We start from the raw sequence: 13,175 nt of genomic DNA on the forward strand, positions 1-13,175 counted from the left end.
AGATGCAGAAGAAAGGGTGAGGGGCAGCTACTAAACCAAGCAATGAGGGAACAAAAGGCTGGTCTAATGAAAATTGTAAGACAAAGGAAGGTGCAAGGACCACGGGTGTGAAAGACACCCTCAACCGGAGGGGAGGCTGACATACGAGACCAACCTCATATATGAGACAGCCACAAAACAATCACTCGCCTACATTCCTACACACAAGCGATACCAAAGACTGAGGAAAGATGCAGGATGAAATCAGCTTATAATATGGCAGAAAATCTCCTCCCATCCAATAGAGAAAGAGTCATTTATCCGGATTAACCGAGACAGCGGCATGTGGGAGAGAGACAGTGAGAGAGAGACACACAAGACGGGGGCTATAGAGAGAGAGTGTGTGCATGCAGGGGAAAGTGACAGTGAGAGATCACAGGGTGGAAGATTCGGGAGGGGAGGGATCTACGACAAGGAGTGAGGGGGAGACAAAGAGAGAAGAGACGAAGGGAGGGCAGAGAAAGGTAGAAGACAGAGGGATGCGATGACACAAGGAGAGGAGGGGAAACAGCAGGTAGGATGGTGGGCAGGAGGCGAGAAGGTGAGAGAAGAGGACGAGATGGCAGAGAGGGAGAGATAACCTGGAACTGATGCTGATCACTGGCCCCCCAAAAAAGAAGAAGCATCTCTTCTGGATCAGCAGCAATTTCAGCACTGGACAGCGACCTGGCTCAGGAAGGTAGAAGGGGGGGATATGTAAGCAGGAGACCATGCGAATGTAGAGGGGGTCTCACACAAGAAGAGACGCTACTTCTTTAACTCATTAAACAGGTGCCTGTTAAGCGTTGGCTGCTTACCCAACAGACCATCATTTATTACCATTGGAGAGTTATCGATCCTAGCCGGCGGGGGCATCGATGTAGAAAGAGGCGTGCATTTTCCATGCAGGCGGAATCACCAGCCATCTCCTACACTAGGTGACCAATATCAAGGATATGCTACTACCTGCCCCATGTAAAAGATTTGGGGTGAACTGAGGACAGGACTTTAGGTAGTAAAGGAGGAGGGGGAGCTGTGCCTCTCCTCATCTCACCAACTGAGGATGCTTCCCAACAGTGATCGGTAAAATTAGGAGGTCAGAAATCCGTAGTGGGAAAAGGTGGTCGGAAAGGGGGGCCAGCTCGTTCCTCCCCGGTGTCCGAGCTGAGCACGGCAGGGCAAGAGGCGGACGTGATGGGCGAGTGGACCATACTGGAGCGCCTGCTGGAGGCTGCAGTACAGCAGCACTCCACCATGATAGGGAGGTAAGCTGATGGACTGCAATGGAGGGGTGGGATGGGGTCCAAAGGCTTGGAAACATGGGAGTATAACAGTCAATGATTCTGCATGTCGTACATTATATCTTCATCTTCACACCATTGATATTCCATCATTCAGGGCCTATGCTAATTACACCAGGTTAACGAGTGGGTGTGGCAGGTGGTTTGCATGAGTATAACTTGATATCCTATGCATATTTTGGGCATGAAACGATTATAATAATCTATAGGACCGAGAGGTTTGTGCTGATATTAAGAGCTTTGCACCATGTACCTCCTAACATACATTTACACAACACCAGGCAGCATAAAAATGGGCTTAAAAAAATGTGATCGTTTTCCATTTAACCCCTAGAAGCCTGGAGCCAAAATCTGAATGTACTAGGTGTGTCTGCCATGATTCTCACTATTTACTATATGTATTGCATGTTGCTAGGTCGCGGTGGTATTACTAGTGTAACCATGCAAACCTGCCACTGTGTGATGGATGTATGGATGCTTCACCGTATTTCTGTGTACACACGTTAATTACTAACTCATAAAGATCACTCGTTCCCCGCAGTCTATTCTTTTTCCCCTCCTGAAATGTCATACTTGATTTTTTCATTTTCTTTTACCATTTCATAACCTTTCATGGTTTAATTTTCTAAATGTGGATTTTTTTTTCCCCATAAATCAGAGACAGATACATTACTCTATGGTGTGGTTTTTGATGCGGAGGTTAATGTCTGATACATATGCGGACCCCATTATTTTGGACCTTTGCCCCCATACTGTATGTATATCTGGTATAATGCTGCTTGGTGGTGTGATCCATCTTGCTGGATACATAGCGTCTTGCGTTGGGTTAGACCAGCAGTGAATGTACCGTACATTCCTTTATCTCAATTCTAGGCCTAAGGATTCTGAAAACTGATGTAGGCCCTTATGTACAGTCTAAAGATGACCAACCAACCATACAGGCATGAAGCATTCTGCTGCCGACCAGATGTACAAACACCCACTAAGGCTTTATAGAGAGTAATTTTGATCTATATGTTCGTTTTGAATATTATACTGACACGTTCAGCTCAGTCTTGTGTGGTTTCCGGTCTGATGTTTCCTAGATCCATGTATGGTGCCCTCAATACCTGTCAACTGAGCAGACAAGGATTTCTCCCAACCTCCTTGTACACATACAAGGGCAGATTGGCCACACATTAATGGGAAGAGGCCAGTGTCTGGTCAGACATCTCTGGTGGTGGTCTATCTACCCATGGAATAAAAGGATTAGGTGTTGAAATTCAACATGCACGATCCTTCAAAACCAGGTATTCAACATGGTAAGCTTCATGAGTAAATCTGAAAGAGTGAAATAGAGCGCACAATAGGGTGATGTCCTATGGAGGTAGAGTGCTGGTTTTGTTCACATGGTAGAGTTGTGAGAGCCACAACTCCTATGTAGGCATGAAGGAAAATAGCTGCTGCCCTGTGGCTGGTGGATAATGCCTCGAGGAAATATTGGATCCAGTTGGATGAACACACAGACATTTCAACGTCATACCGGCGTCTTTACAAGTGAAAAAAAAATGGAACATTTGTTTTTTTTTTCACTTGATAAAGACGCCAGTAATACGTTGAATTGATTTATTCCAGCAGCACAGCCCACCTACGTGTTCATTCAACTGGATCCAACGGTAAGCATCATGTCACGTTTTTGGTGTTTAGCCTGACAGAAGCTTAGAAATATAATAAGTTGATTTGCTGTGAACTTTTTATTTTCTTTTTTTAAGTTTGATCTCCAGTTCTTCTTGTGCCCATTAATTGATGAGAGACCTTCATATTCATTAGATGGTTTCTGGCCTCATTGAAATCTGTGGGTTGGCCAATTTTAATCTGAAGACCCCCATACATATTAAGGCTCATTCAGACATTTGTGCACATCTGTCTGAGATCGGACCGTTAATGCATGGACTGGCCATGGATCTCCCGATCCGAGCATGACAGCTTCATGTATGTCTATGAGGCTGTCTCGCTTGGGTTGGGAGTACCGTGGCCAGTCTATGCATTGTGGTCCAATCTCTGACCGATTTGCATGGACTCCTGAATGAGCAGTAAGACTAATATCAGCCTAGCCCTCCAATATTGACTGGTTCGGCAGACAGTATAATGTCTACAGGAGCCTCCTGACTGTCCCCCGACAGATGATGTCAGGTTCAACTAACAGAAGATGTCATGGGACAGAAGGATCTGACATGTCTTATTTTGGACTGCCAATCCTTTTGTTCTTGGTGAGATAAATCGCCTCCAGAGTATCTGGTAGGGTCTCTCCTGTGTATAGAGTAGTCGGGAGAGATATCTACTGACCAAACCATCCATCGTTGGCCAACAGCCATCTATTGTATATGGAAACCCTTACATTAGTAACAAGGGATCCCCATATGGGCCTTATTAATGATGGTTACTTTTAAGACCCCTGGGTACTGACACCACTTTTCCTAGATGTAATGTAATAATATTAGATTATAATCTAGAGATTATAAATCAAATGAAAGTCCAGGACCACTAATCCTTAACCTATTAATGACCAATGATGAAAATACATCATCATCATGGAAGCTAGTTCCGTCACTTTTATCATGTTGAAGTCATGGGTGAGGTTAGTGCACTTGTAGGATTACTGCAGTATTATACATTTCCATCTCCCAGTGTCTTTCTCAGTGGTGCACTTGGCTATTTCGGCTACATGCTAAAGTACGACTTCATTCAGAGTCCTCCTCACTGTCGCTATGTAGTATTACATTTCCCCTCAAGTGACTGCAGCTTCCCTTGGCAAAATAAGCCGTGTGCCGGAAGCGGGACCTGAGGCAATCATCTAATTGCCCCAGCATTTGCATTGTAAAACCTGATATCCCGTGAAGTTTTGCTGATTTTTGTCATTTATCACGGGAAATAGAAAAGAAACGTTCCATTCCTACATAGGCAGCTTGTTTGCAGATGTTTTGAAATGCTAACGAGAATTGAAGCTGATTACACTCAGTCCTATAATGTCACAAAGGGTAGCGGACTACCTTCAGCCACCACTAGGGGAGCACAGTGCAAACAGACAAGCTCATTCTCAGCAGTGTACCTCTATTAGTGGTTAGGTCCCCCTTGTGGTGGCTGCGTATTGCCAAAATGTTACCATTTATGTCAGAAAAACAGAACTCTGCCAGTTATTCAATTTACAAAGCTAATCTCATTATTTTGGACTTAAATTTAGATTTTGTCCTTGAATTAGGTTGAGTTTTTGCTCAACAAATTCAGGTTTTAATCTGCTGTATTCTGATCCCTAAATATAGGCCAACCTGGTTTCATCTTTGATCACACTGTCTTTCGTTCAATGATCTAGATGCAAAAGTTATCCCGGGCCTAAGTATTGAAAAGGTTGGCAGAAAACTATGAGGAGTAGCTGTATAGAGATTAGTAAGCATCTTGAATTCCCATAAAATGAAGTAAAAATTCTAATTATTTAATAGTTATGACCATTTAGGACCTTGTGGTGGTACGATATTCAATGGATGGAAATGCAGAATACAGAACGCACATTGTATCTTCACTTTTAATTCAATTTAAGGAAAGATGACCTTGAAGATAAGATTATGGTATTCCCAAAATGCCATTTATGCTTTCCGTCAACGAGAACCATAAGTGATATTTAGTGTCTACCTTCAACCAGCTCAATCAAAGCCACGAGCTTTGCATAAATAATCAACGTCGTGTCTGTTCTGCGGACTAACTTTAAACTTGCATATCGTGCTGCTCGCTTGCCTGCTTCGCCTTTATGCTTCAGCTTGATCAACCAAAAGCTTCTGCCTACAATTATAGCTTCATATTGCACCGCCATATTATTTTACTCTTGATTTCTTCTGTATAGTTTAGTGACTCCCCAGCTATGCCATCCCATAGGGGATCAGATAATGCTCCCCCATACACACAGAAGACACAGGCTGGGAAAAACAGAATGTTTTACTCCTTAGAGGCGATGGGCTTGGTGGTTACAATAAGTCTTCGTCTTTGGCAGTAGTGATGAGTAAACGTGCTCGGTTAAGGTGTTATCTGCGCATGCTTGGGTGCTGACCAAGTGTCTTCGCCGTGCTCGAAAAATAGGTTAAAGTCCCCATGGCTGCAAGTTTCATGGGTGTTTGACAGATGCCACACATGCAGGGATAGCCTGCTTGTTAGGCAATCCCTGCATGAGATGCGGTTGTCTAACAGCCGTGAGACATTCAGCCACGGGGAATCAAACATATTTTTCTTGCGTGTAGAGAATGCTCACATAGCACCTTATCCGAGCACGTTTGCTCTTCACTTCTTGGCAGTTCCGGAATGTATGTATTTAGCAGCTTGTAATTGCAAACCGTGATTATACTCGTCAGTAAAGCTCTTGCCTGTGGCACGCGAGAATGATCATTCTGGAGCACATGGATAAGATTTTTGTTAAAATCTCATCGTCATGGTTAGTACTGTAATAGATCTCCCCTGTACAAATCCGCAGAATGTTTGTCCGGTGTTGCGCTATTATTAATCTTTAATGTCACCCATGCACTTTAGGAGGTATCTCACCCGACTATCCCATAGACAGGAGCGCTCTTGTGTTCTCTATGAGAGAGCCGCTGCCGGACATCTCTGGTGGTGACTTATCTCAGGCTCAACAGTTTGAATTCGGGCATGCCAGATCCTGGTCTCTCCCATCACATCAGTTGGAGGCCGCCATATCCATATACACTGCCGGGAGAACCTATCGATATAAGCAAGTTCAGATGACATCGGTCTGATATGTATGGGGACTTAAGTCTAAAGCAATTCACCTTTTTCTTTCATAGGATACTTCCATTAACTGCAGGGTTTTATCTGATACGCTGAAGTATTATAAACTAAGAAAGGGAAACCAGGCATTCATTGTGTAGAATGAGTCATTGTGTATGATTCAGAGGTTAATACCAGTAAAATGCTTGTATCTATAGCATCATTGGGAAAATATCTAATAAAACCTTGTACTAAAGCCTTATTGATGCGTCATTTTGCAAGCTGCGGGGTAGCAAGACAAATCTCGACTCCTAAACTGGAACTGATGTTACTGTGCTGACATCACCAAGTATGAGTTACTGACCAATGAATCTGGCAATGGACCTGCTGGATCACTGCACAGGCCCGGTGCTAGGTGTCATCATCTAAATATGTTTGTATGGTACACACCAAACCTTCTGTTAAAGAGGTCTTTTCTCTTTAAACTGAGCACCTTCTCCAAATACCGTTGCTCCACTGATTCTGGAACAGTTTTTATTTTTAATTGTTGCTTTTCTGTTCCAAAGTCATGGCCTGCAGTAATAAAGATGCAAATTTTCCCTACTATCAACTGAGCGTATACTACAGAACTTCTCTGTGGGCATTGCTTTTTCTCCGCTGATGCCGGCCAATCAAAACCCAGGTTTGCCCACCTAGAAGTTCTGTGGTATACGCTCAGCTGATTGAAGGGAAAAGTTGCATTTTTTTTTAAGTGGAAGGCACAAATTAGGAATGGAGGGGCCCGGAAGAAAAAAAAATTGTTCCAGAATCAGTGGTAATCAGAGGAGGAAAAGGTTCTTTCTAAAAACACTTATCACTAAATATGCAAAACAACCTCACGTAGACACTAGTTTAAAATGGGGGAAATGGTTGTGGCCAGCTTGTTGCGCATGGGCCCCGGTCCATTTGATTTCCTGGTGCTCCATGTCGTGCTTTGCAAGTAGCCCGGTGTGATCCTTGTGTTCCTATTTATCTTTCCAGTACCTCACCTACTTTCCTGCGATTTCCAGTATCGACCTGCCTGTGGTTTCCAGTACATCTTACTGGCTGTTTGCAGCATCCAAGGTTTTCAGACTTTGTAGGTTCTCCCTAGACCTGTCTGCTCCCTGTCTCTGGTCTTCTAGGACCACTTTACGTGTCCACCTGTGGTTTTCAGGACATCTTACTGGTTGTGTGTGGCTTCTATGGTAATAGGATTTCTTGTTACTGTGGAGTTCTGTCTGCTACCTGTCTGAGTCTCCATGATGCCTCTCGTTTGTGTCTCCATGATGCCTCCTGCTATCTGCCCAAGGTCTTCAGTAACTCTGTTACCAGTAGTTTCCAGGACTTTTTTAAACTTCTGGTTTGCATTATACATTAGGACCATTGGCCTAATATTCAGTACATCTATATCTTCTGATTAGCACAATAATTAAAGAGGGTGGATGAATTATTAATCTATATCAATGAGTGGAACAGTCTGTCATGAGAGGTGGTGAGGTCTCCTTCAATAGAAGTCTTCAAACAGAGGCTGGACAGACATCGGTCTGAGATGGTTCAGTGGCTCTTACATTGAGCAGGGGGTTGGACACAATGACCCTGGAGGTCCCTTCCAACTCTAACCTTCTATGATTCTATGGTTCTAAATTTCAGAAATTTTATGGTTCAATATATGACTTTTGAAATTGTAAAGGAGGCAGGTTCCTTTCCTTAGAGTAGAGAGAGGCTACAAAGAGAACCCAACCTCTCGGAGTATTACACAACTGTCCTATGATTTCAATAGGAACCATGTATTGCTTTGTCTCTCCTGTGGAGGCGCTACAAGGAAACTCAACACCTAATTCCGAGTTCTTTTGCCAATTACGACTTATCACTTGGGCTCCCAGCATGTTTTTGGGATTTTTTGTTTAAATAAAACAAATTTGTAAGAGTTACCAAAAGCATAATTGCTGCCTTTGGTCAGACCTGCTCCCCGGTACTATCACAGTCTGATTTGTGTATTCACATTTTAATATAACTAATATATAGGTATAATTCAAGGCATGATCCATTAGAGTAGGGTACAACGCAGATCCAAACTTTGTGATTACAACCTGAGCCCTCTAATATTACTTTATCCAACCTGAGATAGACGGCCTCATTATACCGACAGCTGTATGCTTCACAAAACCTAAACAGTTTCTCCTCACTGTCCGCCCATCAGTCACCGATACATCACATGTAATTAGCACGATCACTGACTATTGAATTAGGTTGATGGAAGAAGTCTACGGAAAATAATGGTATTGATGGCTAGTCTACTGTGCCTCTGCCTCGTATCCTTGTCATGGGCGAGAGTAGTGCACGAACATATCTCTGAAAGTTCTACCATTATGGCATGTGCACACATTAAGCATTTACTGCAGACATTTCTGCCTCAAAAATCGTGTCTCTTGGCAGGAAAAACACTGCAGTTATAATGTTCTCTTTTTATTATAATAGGTTTAAAATGCTGGAAAAACGCTGAAAGAATTGACAGGCTGCAGATCTGACACTGCTTCAAATTTGCAAGGAAAAATTAGCAGCACGTGTATGAGATTTCCAAAATGACATTCATTTTGCTGGGGCAGGTAAAAGCTGCTTCAGCGTAAAAAAAAAAAGACCCAAACTAAAAATGAAAAGTGTGAATATACGCTTATGCTCCAGGGATCTCACTATATATCTTTATCTATAATCCAAAAATAGACAGTGCTCCAGAAAATATTTTGAAAACTATTGGACCTTAACTGGCCATACATGACAACGATTGGATCAAAAAATGACTGTCTCACAAGTCATCTATCTCATATCTTTCCATCTAGAAATACGAAAAAAAATGGAGCGTAAAGTGTGCAGGTAAAGCTGAAAGCCCACAGGTTGTAACCCACCAACCTAGTGACAACACTCAATAGTAAATTCCCTGTAAAAAAAAAAAAAAAACCAAAACTGGTGTACTTATTGGCCCATGTGAATAGGTGGCAACATTTCTGCTCAAGAGCAAATGATCCTTGGCATGGAATACTGAATTGCCACACAACCAGCTCTACCCTCTCCTACTGTATCCTCACCCATCCCCTGTAGACTGTGAGCCCTCACGGGCAGGGTCCTCCTCCTTATGTACCCGTTAGTGCCTTGTTTTTTGCTCATGTTTAATTCTATTTGTCTATATTTGCCCCTTTTCACATGTAAAGCGCCATGGAATAAATGGCGCTATAAAAATGTATAATAATAATACTACGCCATTGAGTGCTGTCTGCTTTTTCTTTCTGTGCTATCTGTCCCACATGTGTCTATTCCATATCTAGCTACCTATCTATCCCATTATTAGCCCATGCGGCAACATTTTGGCTCGGTATAACATAACCTTCCCCAAACAGTGTACAAGTTGTACCAATTGCATATAATTAGACGCATCATTAAAAGATGATTATTATACAGTTGGAGCACCCCAACCAGGGCAGTGGGGTACTCGGTACTGGGTCCGGTCTTAAAGGGGATGTCACGGTGGCTGCGGCCCTGGGCATCCAATAAAAGGGGAAAGGTCTTTTAAGGGAAAAGTGTTTATGAGTCTGTCGTGACGCCACCTGTGGTGTTCGGTCGATAGTGGGACCGACGCTGCATTAAAGGGGTCCTCTGGGGGATGTTATTGCAGGTGAAGCGGGGTCCCCAGGGGTCCTAAGGTGTATGGTGGTGATAAAGGTTGCCGGTAAATGAGTAAAGGACACAAATTGTAAGTCTTTACCTGGTTTACTGTAGTTGGCAGGCCACAGTCCAGGGTACCAGGCACGGATGATGGTATGGCCTGGCCGGCCCAGAGGCAATGGAGGGTTCCCTTGTTTCAGTAGAGGTCCATGAGCCTTTTCGACTAGGGCTTGCTGTGTATGAGGTCCCTGCTGCCTGAAGTTTCCTGCAGAGTCCTCTATTCCCCCTGTCCTGAGACAGGTACCTGCATGACAGGCAGCTTGAGCCTTTTTACAGGGACTCTATCATGCCCCAGGCTCCTAGGTGCTACTGCGTCTCAGGCGTGGTGTGGGCCAATAGATAAAGCTCTAAGCCCTCTGGTTCTGCCAAGTGTCGTACAGTTCCACTAAGGCCTTGGGCTCCCTGTACCCGGTACTGCGCTTCGGCTCTGAGGGTGCCCAGTCACAGTTCCCCTCTGAGCCCTGTTCCTCTCCTTTGCTCCTTCCCTTCCGGCTCCTCCACATTCAACCCCTCAGGTCTTCCTTCTTCCAGAGGCTGCAGCTCCCTCGTGGCTGCCAGGCCTCTCTGTCTGCACTCAGTTCCAGACTTCCTTTTACTTCAGTGTCTCTCTCAGACTAACCTAGCTCCTCCTCCAGGTCAGGATACATATAGCTCAGGGAAGCTCCCCTGAATCTGGGTCCTGAGCTCCCCCTCCTGGCCTGGATTTGGAATATGTTGTGTGTGGGTGCCTTACCTGGTAAGGAGAACTCCATTGCCTCTGAGCATGATATTACTCTCCCCGAAGGAAAGGCAACATAACTGCAGCAACCGGTCACCTGGGGTGCTGCACAATCATTATGCAATTAATATAAAAATCCATCCAGATGTAGATATGATATACAGCACCAGGTACTGGCTTTCTGCTAGATCTATGGCTCAAAGTTGTGCTCCAACTAGTGATGAGCGAGCATGCTCAGGTGATCCCCGAGGATCTTGGGCGTGCTTGTAGATTATGTTTGTGTCTCCGCAGCTGCATGATCTGCAGCTGCTAGACAGCCTGAATACATGTGGGGATTACCTAACAAACAGGCAATCCCTGCATGTGTTCAGGTTGTTTAACAGCCGCAGATCATGCAGCTGCGGGGACACAATCAATCTACGAGCACGCCCAAAATACTTGGAGAACACACGAGCATGCTCGGAAAACTCGAGTAACGAGAACACTCGCTCATCACTAGCTCCAACAAAAAATTACAGTGCAGAAAAAGTAACTCCAAAGTCATCTACTATGGCACAGATACGGCGCAGAGATGTGTCCCATCTCATCCTCTCCTAAGAAGGTGGCTGGTATGTGATCAATGAATTTGAACAGCATTTCCTTTTTTGGATTTTTTGGAGGTGTTTTGGGAAATTTTTGTCCATTCATCCATAAGGGCATTTGTGAGGTCAGACGCTGATATTGGAGGAGAGGACCAGGCTCGCAATCTCCATTCCAGGTCAGATGGGATTGAGGTCAGGCTTCTGTGCATCCGGTCTTGTTTTTTGAAACCAAACTCCCCCAACCATATCTTTATGGAGCTTAGCATCCCATAGTATTTTCACTCCTCCACCAAATATTACAGTTGGCAAAATGAAATTGTACCACTCCATCCGACACTTGGCATTCTGCTTGGTGATGTAAGGCTTGAATGCAGTTGCACGGCCATGGACATCATGCCATGAAACTTACAGCAGGGGCACAGTTTTTATATTGATGTTAATACCAGAGGAGGTCTGGACTCTGCCATTATGGATTCAGCAGAGTGTTGGTGACTTTTCTTCCCTCTGCTCCTCAGCACTCGGCACCCTGCTTTGTAACGTTACGGGGTCTCCACTTGGTGGAATTTAAGAATTATTGGCTTACCAGAGTTATTCACCCCCATGAATTTATTGGAAAACACATGGAGGAATTACTTACATCTCTGGCATTACCAACACGCTAAGGGTGGAAAGCGCACACAGAGTAGGTCCTTCGGGCCCGCCATCACAAGGATCATCTCCAAGCAGTCCAAGGCCGGTAATCGTAAAATATCTGGATTATGAAGAAAAATTAAATATTCTCCAAAAGTAACCTCAAGGCTTTTTTCTATGAGTTAGAGCAGCAAATACTGGAAGATGTAAACACAGTACCTAATGTGTCGGGGTCAAAAAACACTCGAAAGGTTGTATGATAGAGTTTTGGTTCTTTTTATGGACAATATTAACTTTATAGATGAATGGCGTAATACGTTCCCAGTGGGATGTGAGTACAGTATACATATTTCTTGGTCGAGGATATGTAAGGTGCCCAGGGCAGTAGTCATGGGCGAGGGTTTCACACCATGGCACCCTACAATTCCACAATGTCCCGGCTCTCATGTGCGGTGTGTGTACTGTATAACACATTTTGGCAGGAGGCCTTCGCTGTCTCCACGTTTCCGGATCTAGGAACAGCCGCACATAAATCAGGGGATATTTGATTCATAATCAACAGATCAACTTTACTTAGCAGTCCATGTTTAACAGATGTTACAGCACAGTACGTTTCCATGTTCTCTGTTCGTTCGGCCAGAGCCATCCTTTCGCTTATTGGCTCCTGTGGCTCCTGAGATACTTCACTCGGCCCCGCAGCTCCCAGGAGTTCCATCTCCCTGACGCGTCTCCCCGCCACTTGTAGGAAAGGAATAAGGCATCGCCTGTGTGTAGCAGAGGCGATCAGACAACTGCAGCTTCTAGTCTTCCATGGAGACTATTGAAGCATGCAAAAGAGTAAAAATAAAATGTTTTTAAAAATATTTAAAAAATTTAAAAAATATAAAAGTTCAAATCACCCCCTTTTCGCCCCATTCAAAATAAAACTATTTAAAAAACCCCAAATATAAACATATTGGTTATTGCCTTGTTCAGAATTGCCCAATTTATCAATAGAAAATAAAAATTAACAAGATGGCAAGATCACAAAAAAATGGAGACTCTGAAAATGGCACCATTTTTCTTTTTTTTTTTTTTTTTTTTTTAACCACTGTTTGGATTTTTTTTTTCACCACTTAAATAAAAAGAACCTGGACATGTTTGGTATCTATGAACTCAATGACCTGGAGAAACATAATGGCAGGTTAGTTTTGGCATTTAGTGAACATGGTAAAAAAAAACAACTGTGGAATTGCACTTTTTTTTGCAATTTCACTGCACTTGGAATTTTTTTCCCATTTTAAAGTACATGATATGTTAAAACAAATGGTGCTGTTCAAAAGTACAACTTGTCCCACAAAAAACAAGCCCTCACATGGCCATTTTGACCGAAAAATAAAAAAAGGTATGGCTCTGGGAAGAAGGGGACCAAAAAACGAAAAACAAAAATACCTTCGGTCATGA

The 13,175-nt window shown here is 43.6% G+C and overlaps 1 protein-coding gene across 1 annotated transcript in view; it reads left to right on the forward strand.

The window, feature by feature from the left end:
• The first annotated feature begins 474 nt into the window (after positions 1-474).
• The window catches only part of LOC143805945 (gap junction delta-2 protein-like), a 62,529-nt gene continuing 49,828 nt past the window's right edge, over positions 475-13,175 (forward strand). The window contains exon 1 of the mRNA XM_077285712.1: positions 475-1,283. Within this exon, the coding sequence (XP_077141827.1) occupies positions 1,213-1,283 (71 nt within the window). The 5' untranslated portion in view covers positions 475-1,212. The remainder of the gene's footprint in view (positions 1,284-13,175) is intronic.

Source organism: Ranitomeya variabilis, chromosome 2 (assembly GCF_051348905.1).
Source record: "Ranitomeya variabilis isolate aRanVar5 chromosome 2, aRanVar5.hap1, whole genome shotgun sequence".
NCBI classification, from domain to species: Eukaryota; Metazoa; Chordata; class Amphibia; order Anura; family Dendrobatidae; genus Ranitomeya; species Ranitomeya variabilis.